Source organism: Pseudorasbora parva, chromosome 11 (assembly GCF_024679245.1).
Source record: "Pseudorasbora parva isolate DD20220531a chromosome 11, ASM2467924v1, whole genome shotgun sequence".
Classification (NCBI taxonomy): domain Eukaryota; kingdom Metazoa; phylum Chordata; class Actinopteri; order Cypriniformes; family Gobionidae; genus Pseudorasbora; species Pseudorasbora parva.
This window is the reverse complement of record NC_090182.1, coordinates 40,646,302-40,659,863: the sequence shown is the minus strand read 5'-3', so window position 1 is coordinate 40,659,863 and position 13,562 is coordinate 40,646,302. Positions and strand designations below refer to the sequence as shown.

The 13,562-nt window shown below is 35.8% G+C and overlaps 1 protein-coding gene across 1 annotated transcript in view; it reads right to left on the bottom strand.

The window, feature by feature from the left end:
* atp10b (ATPase phospholipid transporting 10B) overlaps positions 1 to 13,562 on the bottom strand; it is a 74,934-nt gene that overhangs the window by 55,761 nt on the left and 5,611 nt on the right. Inside the window, exon 2 of the mRNA XM_067457962.1 lies at positions 2,203 to 2,407. Within this exon, the coding sequence (XP_067314063.1) occupies positions 2,203 to 2,407 (205 nt within the window). The remainder of the gene's footprint in view (positions 1 to 2,202; positions 2,408 to 13,562) is intronic.

Here is a 13,562-nt window from a genome sequence, read left to right as displayed (position 1 = left end):
CTATAAATTAATACTTTTATTCTGCAAGAATGCATTAAATTGATTAAAAGTGACAATAAAGACATTTACAAAACATTTATATTTCAAATAAACAATGTTCTTTTGATTTTTCCATCATGGTTTCCACTAAAATATTAAGCAGCCCAACTGTTTTATTACCATTATTTTATTCTTGAAACTTCTGGAATATGTTTCTGGCTATACCTACAGTCCCAGTTTGTGTTAATAATTATAGTTATGTAGTTGTATTATAAAATTATATATATTCCACTTAATATAAAACTTCATCAATAGCTAAGTTTCCATCTTCCGCCTATTTTTATGCGTATTTTGGGATATCACATCAAACACATGTAGATGGAATCACCAAGATGTGATAAAAATTCAAAAAGTGTGCATAAAAACGCATGCGCTCATTTGAGTCGGATACATTTTTTATAAGAAGATAAGAAAACGTGCATAAATGATGAGGGAAACAAAACGACGTGACTTTGTGTGATGGGATGGACTAGTTGCACAGCATTCTAAATTCTAGCTGAGTCTCAAATAGAAGGCCGCATCCCTGCGCCGCTGCACGACAAAGGCTGTCCCATTTCGAAGGCTCCTAATGTGTCCTTTGTTTCCAGTGAAATGAAGGATACAACAGATGGATCATGGCTGAATAAGTCATGGCTGAAGGGCGTTGTTAGGCACGACACAAAGTGGAGTGCCTCCATCCCCTTCAGCTGTGACTTATTCACGATACAGCACTAGCCTGGAGTACCTTATTGCTTTTATAAAACGGTTAACGCAATACAAATAGTAAAGCCAAAAAATATGGATCAATGCAACTTTAATGAAGAGAAACCACTGAAAGCCTTCATTCCGCCGGAAAAAGCAGTCCCTGAACATGAACAGCAGAAGAACTTACATTATTACACCTTTACGTCTTTATAAGTGAGTCAGTTAGGAGCGAAGACTTTGATATTGAAAGGATTTAAACTTGTTCTGAACATGGAGCAAAACGCAACTGACAAACTCTTTGACTAGCACTGTCAGTGTCAGGACATGGGAAACCCCCTTAAAGATATCGCAGTGGACAAACAGGTTTTTGATTGGACTGACCTGAAGGAAAATGCAGGTAATTAATCCAAATGCTGGTAATATGGAATCAAGGAGTAGAACTAACCGTTTTATAAATATACATAAACTATGTATTATATACTGAAATTAAATGTGGTGAACATATTTAGACAGTTTGTGAACCCAGTTTGTTTTCAGACAGTTTAATATAACTTTCAAAAAAGTCCAGTACAAATGTGCCACTCATCAACGGCAGCTGTCACAGTTGCTAGGCAACAAGAACAATCCTCTGTAGGCTACACCCTTAAAAATAAAGGTGCCAGGAAGAACCAAAAATGGATTTTCAAAGTGATACCATAGAAGAAACATTTTTGGTTCCCCAAAGAACCGTTTTGTGAAAGGTTCTTTAGAGAACAATTTTTTGTCTAACCATTTTATACTCTAAAGAACCTTTTTGCTAGACTGTGTAAGCCCAGCCTGGTCTGCCGGCGATTTGATTTCGCCCTGCAACTCAGTCTGGAAACCTGTACATTCATTTCTACTGCTTCGGTTAGACTTTTGCGGGAACCAATCACAGATTGGCTTATCCACCTGGTGTGCTAATGGCGGGTTTAACACGATGACAGATAGAACCATACAACGTGCCAAAGAACCATTTAAGAACCTTTATTTTTAGGAGTGTAGACCATCCCATTTAACAACGTTCGGTCCGACCTTCGTCGCCTTCAAAGGATGCTGCCTATGAATTGGGACACAGTTCAAGTTTTGGTTGTTCTGAAATGCCTGAGCAAAGTCTGTCGTCAAAGTGGTTCGGTATAATTACCTCTCAGAACTGTGAAAGCAAGGTTTATTGTGTTACATCTGCGCGCTCTGTGCTAAAAATGATTATATACAGTGGCTCCTCCTACTTTTCTTAGTGATATTTAGCACCATTTTATCAGGAAGTGACGTTCTCGTTCTCTTCGACTCACTGGATGGAAACGGTGCTTTATTCACGTTTTATGCAATATTCCAATTTTGGATAGAAACATAGCTACTGGCCTTTCTGAATATTTAAATGTGGCACACAGTAAGTGTCCTAACGGGCTGATTGTAGCTGTAAGATTTAGACAGGCATTTTGAGATAGGCAGCACACTTACCTGAGTAGAAAATCCCGGCACCACTCTCCTCTGTTTGAGGTTGGTCTCTCCATCCAGATTGGCTGTTTCCATGTGGCACACTCCATTAGGGTCGGACGTGTGCAGGAGCAGGATGTCAGCTGGGATGATCTCGTTAGAGAGCACTCTCACAAAATCCCCCACCCTTACATCTTTCCATCTCCTCTTCACGAAACGCATCTGCTTCCTGTGAGAAGATGAGAATTAATGCCTCACAAGGTAAGGTGACCAGATTTCTGTTGAGGCCTTGGATAAACAGTGTTTGTGTAGTAACTACATGTTACTAGATTATATAATCTAATTACAAGTTTCAGTTACTGAGAATTTTTTTAATCAAAGTGCAGTTACTTATGACAATGTCAAAGATTACAAAGGTGGTTACATCTGAATATTGTCTGTAAAAAGCGAGGATATGTAAAATTAATAAACTGATGTGATTCTAATGCTTCGGATTGTCTCTCTTTTTTGAGAGATTGTAATCTATAACCTATTACATTCCCCAGCAGGCTGCTGAATGTTGATTTGGCTTTTTGCAATGTATTTGTGGTTTGTTTTGAACAAGCTGTAAAGCGGGGACATTTCCAGAGATGGCTCCACCAAAAACCCCAACTGTCCCCAGAAAACAGGGACATCTGGTCATTTTATCATACGGACCACTTCCGATGCTTTGTGGGGTTTGTGTCTGTTTACCTATAAATACACAGACACTTGAACACAATAATATGTGTAAGAATACACAGATGTAGACAGCATAATATGTATGAAAATTTAAAATAAGAAGGAAAGCAATCCAGGACACATTTATAGCTAATTTGAGCATGCAATACTGTGCCAAGCATTTCAATCTACAGGTTTTATTTTTAAGTATGCACAACATAAAACAATAAAATTAAATGAGTTTGCATCTTCTAATATGTCTCAATGCAAGTTGTCAACAAAGCACACAGTAAAAGAATATTACCGTCATGATGTGAGCGTCAGGTATGCTGCTCTACACGCACAACTGGGTAGGGTGAGTTCTTCACTGATTGATGGCCCTCTTGAGAAACGTCATGCTCACACCTCACACACAAAGCGGGATGTACTTAAACACAACTTCAGTGTGCAGCTCCAATGTTCTCTTTACATAGTTGTCAAATGTATATGTATATATATATGTATTCTGAATTGTGACTTTATTTTATAACATTTAAGCACATTATTGCCATTAATGTAACAGCATTATAAAAAAATTTAATCTAATAGTTTTTCACATTACAGTAATATAAGTTTAACTTTTTGCATTGTGAGATATATAACAATTAAGCACAATTAAGGACATTAGATTCATATGAATGTAATAAAATTGTATACTGTTACAAAGTAATATAAATATATATTTTTTACAATACAACAATTTGAGGGTTTTTTCACATTGTGATATTATTTTATAACAATTGAACTCAAATATATGATTCACATTAATGCTACAAACCCAATTCCAAAAAAGTTGGGGCACTGTACAAATTGTGAATTTAAAAAAGAATGCAATGGTGTTTCAAATTTCAATATTTTATTTAGAATACAACCTAGATGACATATCTAATGTTTAAACTGAGAAAATGTATAATTTTTAGGGAAAAGTTGGGGAGTAAGTTGATTTTAAATTTCACCAACACATCTCAAAAAAGCTGGGACAAGGCCATGTTTACCACTGTGTGGCATCCCCTCTTTTTTATATGACGTCTGCAAACGCCTGGGGACTGAGAAGACAAGTTGCTCAAGTTTAGGAATAGGAATGTTGTCCCATTCTTGTCTAATACAGGCTTCTAGTTGCTCAACTGTCTTAGGTCTACTCTTTTTCACCGCAGCTTTAGGGGAACTGGTGATCCTCTTCCCATCTTGACTTCTGAGAGACACACCGCCACTCTGAGAGACTCTTTTTATACTAAGTTATGTTGCCAATTGACCTAATAAGTTGTAAATTGGTCCTTATATGTACATTCAGGGTATATACAGCAATCCTTAAGTTAAATTTACTACTTTTTAATACCTTTTTTACTACCTTCAGAATATTTTTTAAAACCATCACGACACTGAATTCCAAGTGTTAATCAGCGACCTTTCTATTATTTACTCAGATTTTGACATATATAACATACAAAAAAGAATATATTTACAATCGACACCAGGAGGAAATCTGTTATAAGTTATCATTCAGACACAGTAAAATAGATTTCAACATTCACAAAGGTTGGTTAACGAGAAGCATTACTGCATACACATTTGATTTCAATTAATAATTGGTAATTTAAAAAAATTATTTAGTGTTTTTTTTTCCAACAACAAAACCTGAGCCAAATATTACATTTCTATAACTGTGATAAGTTGTTGAATTTAACAAAATACTAAAAACTAGTGCTGTTAATCGATTAAAAACTTTAACTAGATTAATCACAATTTTTTTCTGTGATTAGTCGCAATAAAAAAGAAATGTTTTTGTACGTTTTTAATATATTTTTTTAATATAATAATTTCACAGTTAATCAAATTAATATAGAAACAACTTAAAAACAGTATATTTTAAATACTTGTTTAAATGGCATCTTTTTATGAATGAAGGCCAGTATTACTGATATTAAGCTACTGATTTTGTTTTATTTTACATTTATTATTAGGCTTCAAAAATATAACAGTTTTTAATTTAAGTAAACTTTAAACAATGCTAACATAAACATAACATTAGCATAACGTAAGGTTTTAGAATAAACACAACACGCACGTGATCGCTGTCATGCGGTGAATCGGCCAATCATGGATCAGCTGTGTCGTCATCAGAGCTCTTGCATCCACCTGCAGCCCCCCTTGAGAATCTGCAGCGGCTGCATCAGCCGGCTGCTCTCGAATCGCTCTCGCGGTACTTTGTTGACAGACGTCACAGTCACGTGCTGTCGGCGCTGTCTCAAGTCGGACAACATTTCTAACCGGCATGCACTGCTTCAAGTCAGCCGCCGATCGGTCTGCGCATCGCTAGGTGAAGTCGAACAAGCCTTTTGTTTATGTGCCCAGATATGCTAAAGCCCATATTTAAATGAACTAACGTGAACGCAGATAGAATTTCAATCAGAATAGGACACCTGATAGTCTGAAAAAATAATACCTAATTTGGAAAAAAATAATAACTCTGAGACCACATTTAACACTTTTAATGGCCTTAAATTTGACAATTTTGATTTATCACTTTTTAATACTTTTTAAAACCCCGCGGACACCCCGACATTTAACTTTTCCGGCCTCTTGTTGCAACCAGTCCCAACTTTTTTGAAATGTGTAGCTCTCATGAAATCCAAAATGAGCCAATATTTTGCATGCCATTTCAAAATGTCTTACTTTCAACATTTGATAAGTTATCTATATTCTATTGTCAATAAAATATAAGTTTATGAGATTTGTAATATATTCAGTTCCTTTTTTATTCACAATTTGTACAGTGTCCCAACTTTTTTGGAATTAGGTCAGTATAGTTTTTTTTACTCTATTATATATATATATATATATATATATATATATATATATATATATATATATATATATATATATATATATATATATATATATATATATATATATATATATATATTTTTTTTTTTTTTTTTTTTTTTTTTTTAAAGCGTAATACAATTTTTCACATTACATTAATAAGAGGTTATTTGTCTTGTGTCGTTTTTTTAATAACAATTTAGCACAATTAAGGACATTATTGGCATTAATGTAATATAGTATGTCTACTGTATTATAAAAATAATAATAGATAATATGATTTTTTTTACATTACAGTAATATGAGATTAGCCTAAAATTTATGGAATATAGTATTTTTACTCTATTACAAAATAAAAGAATCAAATATATTTTTCACATTACAGTAATATGAGATTTTCGGCATTGTGACTTTTTTTTTATAACAATTAAACACAATTAAGGATATAACATTCACATCAATGCAATATAGTATTTTTACTCTTACATTAAATATTGTTTTTTTTTAAATAATTTTTCACATTACAGTGACAAGAAATAATGAGCAATAATGAACATAAAAAATAATGAGCATTGGTGGAGAAAATGTGAAAAATTTTGAGTTACAATATGACAGAACTTGCTGGTGTCATATTATGGATAAATGTACTATTTACTACTAAAATCCCCAATGCCAGGCAAATATTGCCCACAAAACAACCTATTTTTCTTCGTGCAAACTTAAATCCATTTCAATTACACCACCAAGTAAGAAAATTAATTAAATATGATGTTTTTACTAATAAAATGGCTGACAAAAGAATATTAGTTCCTCAAATCAGGCAAGACTACTGCTGTTTTGTGCCAAGCAAGCATTTCTCTGAATGAAGTGGCTGATGTCTGTTTCAGATAGTGGCGTGAGATAAAGCGCTCCTCCAGAAGGACTCACTGTTTGCAGTGTGTGATTAGCGAGATGTCTATTTCTGGCATTTAACTGTCAGTCAAAATGTGTGAGTGTGAAAAAATGATGACGTGTGAGACAAACACCTGCTCTTGAATACTCTATCTTTGAACGAGAGACAACACCTTATACCATTTCACAGCATTCCGCTGCACGCTGAATTTTAACTCATTTTGTGACGTTCACGCAGCGAAGTGAAAAACTACAGTGGTTGAAGATAAAATATGATCATGCATGGCAGGCAATTTCATCATAATCATTATCATTTCATCATAATCAATCATAATCACCGGTTCTACTCTCTAAAAGAGAAAGTCCTCATCATATTATCTGAGATACATATTTTGAATTCAAGTGTCTCTGGTTTGATATTCAAGGCACATGTTCATTATAAACGAGTAGGTGAATCGACAAGCTTTTGTGAGCATTTCAAAGCATCCTTTTTCAATCTAATCCACCAATATATCTGCATTCCTCTTTAGTTAAATGGCAGGGGAGAAACCATCATTTCTTCTGGTTCACATGACGGGCGTCAGAGCAAAGAAATGCGCTCTAGCAGAAGCGTGACGACCTATACAGTATGTGGGAAAGGTGCATGCATGCACTATGCTGAAGCTTAACCATTTGCACATGGTTGGCATGACTCAACAGGAATGGAGGCATTACTTACACTGCATCCTACTCACATTTTCCTGATACAAATGCATGCCATGTCAAATGTCATCGCTCATGCATGCTAATTAAAGTAGGCCAACTTGGGAACTATTTGTTAAAGTTTGCCATTATTTGCGGCAGATGTATTTCTTAATAAAAGTTTGGGGGCAGTATGTTCTGACTATCACCAAGAAAAGGATCTATAAATAACTACCTGCCACACTCCTGACAATTCTTTCTGCATCCCTCCTCCACACCAACTGCCCCTCTCTTCTCCACACATATGTCCGGGAGCCTGATTATAGACTGCAAGCCCAAACTTGCCTTTTTTTTTAGGTATTAGGGGTGTTTGGTAAAGCATGCATCATTGCTATAGTTGGGAGCAAGTGCCACCTCAAGATTTTGGACCTGAATTGATAAGTTTCACAATTGCATTCCAGATTATTGTAGGTACCGAATAATTTAGTGGTTTATGCAAAATCAAGGAGTGATTTTACAAAAATAAAAGGTTACACTTTATTTTAAAGGCACAATATGTAATTTTCACAGAGTCTTTTAATCAAAACAACACCATACCTTTATTACACCTTGATTTTGTGGAATCATGGGAGTTGTCTTCTTCACCTCTACAGCCAGTGGAAAAGGACCCAACGGGACTCATATCTCATTCACGGATATGCTAATGTATTAAAGATGGAGCTTTTATTATCCCGCAGACGAGCGTTTCCGCTTCTTCTGCTCATGTGTTTGTGGGGTAAAGCAGTGTTGTTTTATCATAATTTGAGTGTGTTAAAGTTATGTTATAATGCTACTCTGTGTGTTCGCTCAGTGGCTAATATGAGTCACTTGTTCTCACTGCAGTGAGCTAGATCTATATCAGGCGTGGTAAAACACGGTACTCACGGTAAATCAAGAAAACAAGATTTAAACAATAAGACTAACTGTGCTGAGCTATAGAACAATGATCAATTTTATGTCGATGAATGTCTCCAAACAGTTGCTCATCTTTTCTAATAAAACACATTTTATATTAAAGCGTCTTTGGTGCTTACATGGTTTCTACAAAATAAAACCAGAATTAGAGCACCATTAATATGAGACGCATGGACATGGTCTGTGTCATGGTTAAAATTGCTTATTTTTCTGGATTTAAACATTCTTGGAAACATTTGGAATAATTTAAGTACGTAAGTCAACAAAATATATAACATTGCTCTAGTAGTTTTTTAATATTTTAGTCAAAAAATCTTACATATAGTGCCTTTAAGTTGTTTTTGTTACAGTATAATTTAACATTTAAGAACTGAGTAATATTAATTAACTATACACACAATGGTGTCAAAATTGTACCTTTAGGAGTAAAACAGTGTCACTGGTGCAGTACCATTAAAAGGACATATTTGTAACTTTTTACCACAAAAATGTTCATAGTAGTAAGGAACATATTTGTACTCTAAGGTACTTATATGCACAATTCAGAAGTAAAAAATGTACAAAGATTAAATTCAAATTAGCTAGGTGCATTATAGAAATTGATATTATATCAGGATTTGACTCCAGCCCCTACTACAAAATGACATCACTAGACTTACTATCATGTCTTTCAGTCTTAGGAAAGATGTGCCTCAAAACAACAACAACAGCAACAACAAAACAAGGTGCATGACATTCTGATTATTGTTAAGTACACTTCATTGAGTAACCCATCCCATATATAGCAACCAAAGGGCAACCATCCAGCATACTGCCCAAGCGACCACCCAGAACACGTTAGCAACTGCATAGCAACACCCTGGCGACCATCCACAACACAAGACATCATGGTGGTTAATTTTGCAAGTATAGGCATGACTCGGGTTTTCTTCAGAAACTGTAAAAATCCTGTTTACTAAATGAATGTGAGGACTAGCTGCATATTTTCTTAAATATTCCACAGCAGTTAAAATTCTCTGCAGGAGAGAATTAAACAGCCAAGACGGAATAAGCATCACTTTGTCTGCCCTGAGCTGTTTTAATGAAAGGGGTTTGACTATGTGTGTGAACAATATCATAAAACTCTCTCCCTTTGGGGTAGAATAGGAACCAATCAATCATAACCGCTGGAGAAAAGCAGCACGGTTCATTCAGTTCGAATATGGGAGGGAAACGTGCACATTACAAGCATTAGCAACACTGTACAGTGTAAAACCGTCTGAAGTATTAGATTAGCGTAATGATTTTGCTGCTTTCAGACAGACGGTTCCCTTGTGGAGCCGGTGGAACGAGGGATTGTCTGACTGCTGGGAACCGTTTGAAATTGAATTGTTTATTTAAGGGTATGAAACTCCAGCATGATAAAACAATGTCATAAAGAGAGCGCAGCCCTTGCTAAGAAAGTGAATGAAAGCATCACTACTGGTGGTCGTGCATCATGGTGCATGAGTAAATTAGATGTTGCCTGTACATTTATTCTCTTAAAAAAAATCACATGCAAAGACTAAACAATGCATTTTACTTACAAAAGCGGCGTACTTAAGCATTATCACATTATTGTGCAGTTAATATAGCTTTTATAGCATAAAAATTCAATAAACAAGAACTTAATATTGAGCTACCACAGTTTTACACATATATCGTCTGTTTTAACCCTGCCAATGAAAGCACTTCAAAGCAAAGCCACAGCAGAATCAACTGAAACTGTGAGCAACACATAGCACTGGTATTCTGTTCCTGAACGAATCAGTGCATTATTAAATGACTCACTCATATAAATCAGAGTTTTTGAACGGATCAGTTCAGTAAATGATGAGTCACTCATTAAAGGTGCACTATGTAGTATTTTTGCAGTAAAAAAAACAAAAACCACCAGGCCAGTGTATTTTGTTCAGTTGAGTTCTTACAATATCCCAAATGTTTCCAACTATTTGTAAATTGTGAGAAAATTGCTATTTTAACCAAGGAGCCAGGACACGGCAACTGTGTCCCGTCATAATAAAAGTCCCGCTGCTCGCGAGCCATGTGTTTGGCAACAATTACTACAGTGGCCTTGCTCAGCTCCCTCAGCATTTGGTCTTGCTTTGCTACATACTACTGAAATGTTATTACATCACATCCATGAACTTGATTTCTATCCTGATTCTTTTCCACCGGCTGTGAGGTGAAGACCACATGTCCCATTCTCAAGCCATGGCACTTCAGCGTGAGACACAGGTAACCGGCTAAAACAGGTGAATTTAAACAGAGGGTAAGTGGCTAAACGCATCTCGTTGTCGTATGAGGGACCTGTTCACGTTGGACGGACATTTTAATTGCATTTTGTGTCTGTTAAGAGGCACAAAGACACCCTTTACATCTATGCACCCAAAGCTGCCGTTTTAGCTGGGGGGGGGGGGGGGTCCTCTGGGCATTAACTGTAATAACTCTGTGTTGCAAGCACCAATCCGGTTAGTTTTTTTATTCTATAGACTGTACTCACAAAGATATAACAATCAAGATAAACTAAAAAATTCGCTGGAGTTGTCCTTTAAATGGCAGGATGCATAGTGCACATTTTTCATTTACATTTACATTTAATCATTTAGCAGACGCTTTTATCCAAAGCGACTTACAAAAAAAGGGGAGAGTAATAGAGGCAACGAAACAGACAAGTCCAACAACCTGTAAGAGCTGTAAGAAATCTCAATTAATTAGCACAGTACACAATTATTATTATTATTATTATTTTATTTTTTTTAATAGACATCTACAACAAAAACTCACGTACGCAAAATGCCGAACACTGGATTTTGATAGCTATGATAATGATATGACATGATATGACACATCAAAAACAGGTTAAGAAAAAAAGTAATATTTTTCAACATATCCTAGTTTTTACAGAAAATATTCAGATGTAACCCCCCTAATTGTTAAAAGTTTTCTAAGGCTAAATGTCTTTTATTTATTTTTTTAATTCTCAGTAAATGTAATTTATTTTGTGATTACATAACTCCATTACCTGTAAGTTACTTCCTAGCACTGGACGTAGTGAAGCTTAATTTACTGGCATCATGTGAGATTAGCATGTAAGTGCTCTGAAGTACTGGAACTATGAAGCTTCACAAAGCAGTGCTTCAAAACCCGATCATCACTATATTGGGAAATGAATCTGAAGGAAATGGCTTACATTCACATTGAAAAATAAGGTGAAAAATTCCAAATGCTAAAACAGAATTTTCAACAGCTGGAAGAAACTGCCATCCAGGCATTCGCTGTACGTCATATAGCATTTAATACCATTTCAAAATACTACATTTGTTAATCTGATCACAGATAGGGTTGCAGGAATGAGGTCTCATCTCTAACTGAATGGAGCTCTGCTAACAACCTTGTGCTGAAATGAACTTACATCATCAAAAAAGCTCACCAAAGGCTCTTCTTCCCACGGCAACTCAAAAAGTTTTGAGGTATCAAAGACCCAAAGACTTCAGTTCTATAGAGCAGCGATAGAAAGCGCATTAACTTTTTCAATCACACAGTGGTATGGAAACTTCACAGATCAGCAGGGGAAGTTGGAATACGGCATTGTGCTCCCTGCCTCAAAAAGTACTGACTACGATCTCAAAGTAAGGGCTGAAAATTCAGCATTCCACACACAATACCACCTTCCACAACATCACTTAATGAAAGATTGTCCAAATTCCTAATTCCTCCACTTACACTGTAAACGAGGAGGAATTACAGTTGTTACCTTAAAGAGCTACTTATACAAGATTTAAACCATAAAAACTAGCTTGTTTAGTATAAATAATGCATTTAGGTTGAGTCAGTGATGTTAAATTATATTTTGACTTGAATAAAACCAGTTAGGTTACCATTTTTCAGTGTACGAATCTGGAAATATTTTACATACATATTTTATGTACCTGCATCTGTTTGATTACAACTTATATTTTAGCCACAAAGTAGGCATCATCCACTGTAGGTCACTCAGTTTTACTGACAAGACAAAACATTGCACTGATATCAATAAATAAATACATTTAGATTTCATGTTGTCTGTTATATCTAAATATAATATAACCTAGCTGTCCAAAACTGAGACATAACAGCAAAGCACATATTGTGAATAATAGAAATGGCAAAGGGGTCATTTTTCTAACACCTCCTCCGGGCATGGCAGGCACGTCAGGACAGTTTGAGTTTCGACTGACCCGAGCCAGTTCCTGCCCCTGTGCTGCTGCATGGGCCACCTGGGCTCCCCCGTATGGAAACACTTCGGGAATCACAAAATGGAGCAGCGGCTTAGCTCAAAATAAAATGAAAGAGACTAAGTAACCATGGTAATAAGTGATGGATTTGGAATCTCTTTTGGAAGTAAAAATATATCTCAGGGTGTACCTGTGACTACTGCGAAATCTCTCCCTCCCTCCCTCCCTCTAACCCCAGTCTCTCAGTCCTTCCACCTCTCAAGTGTGGTGAATTACTCATTTTTTCCCACCAGCTATTCAGTCGTTTTAAAATAGATCTAAACGATGCCTCTCTGTCTACTCCTCTGATGCAACACAATGATGAGGATCTCGTCAAAATGCACACAATGCGTTGGATGCAAGACATTGTGCAGCGCTTCAAAAGAATGGAAAAAAAATCTCCCACACAAATTTTATTTCTAGGTCAAAAATTCCCATGGGGTTTCGAAACACAGATGAAGTGAAACACAAATTCAAGCGAGCCTGCACCACGACACAGCTCACAGAAAGATGGGGGGGGGGGGAGCGAGGGATGTAGAATGGCAAGAAAGAGTGCAGAGAGCAAGACAGACATTTGACGTAGTCACTGTATAGTCACCAGCAACTTCATTTTATTTATTTATAAAAACCTATACAAATCCTAACAGGGGATGCAAAAAGGATTCTGTACAGATTTAGGTGCTGTTTCATCCATCTGCACTAAAGTGTATTTATTAATTATGTAAGTCTGTAAACATATCGAATTATGGAGAAACATTATAAGTACACATTTACACATTTTGATATATATATATTAGGGATGCAACAATACAGTTAGTCCACGTTCAGTTAGTTCAATACATACCTCGGTTTTTAACCACAGTTTTTTGGTTCGGTTCAGGTTTTTTTGCTATTCTATTCTTAGGTGACAGGAACAGAAAAGGGTTAAGGAGAAAATGTTTTTGTTGCAATACTCTTTCTTTATTTCACTTAAAAGACTTGAAAACCCTTACTGAAACTTAAAACTTTACTTAAAAAACCCTT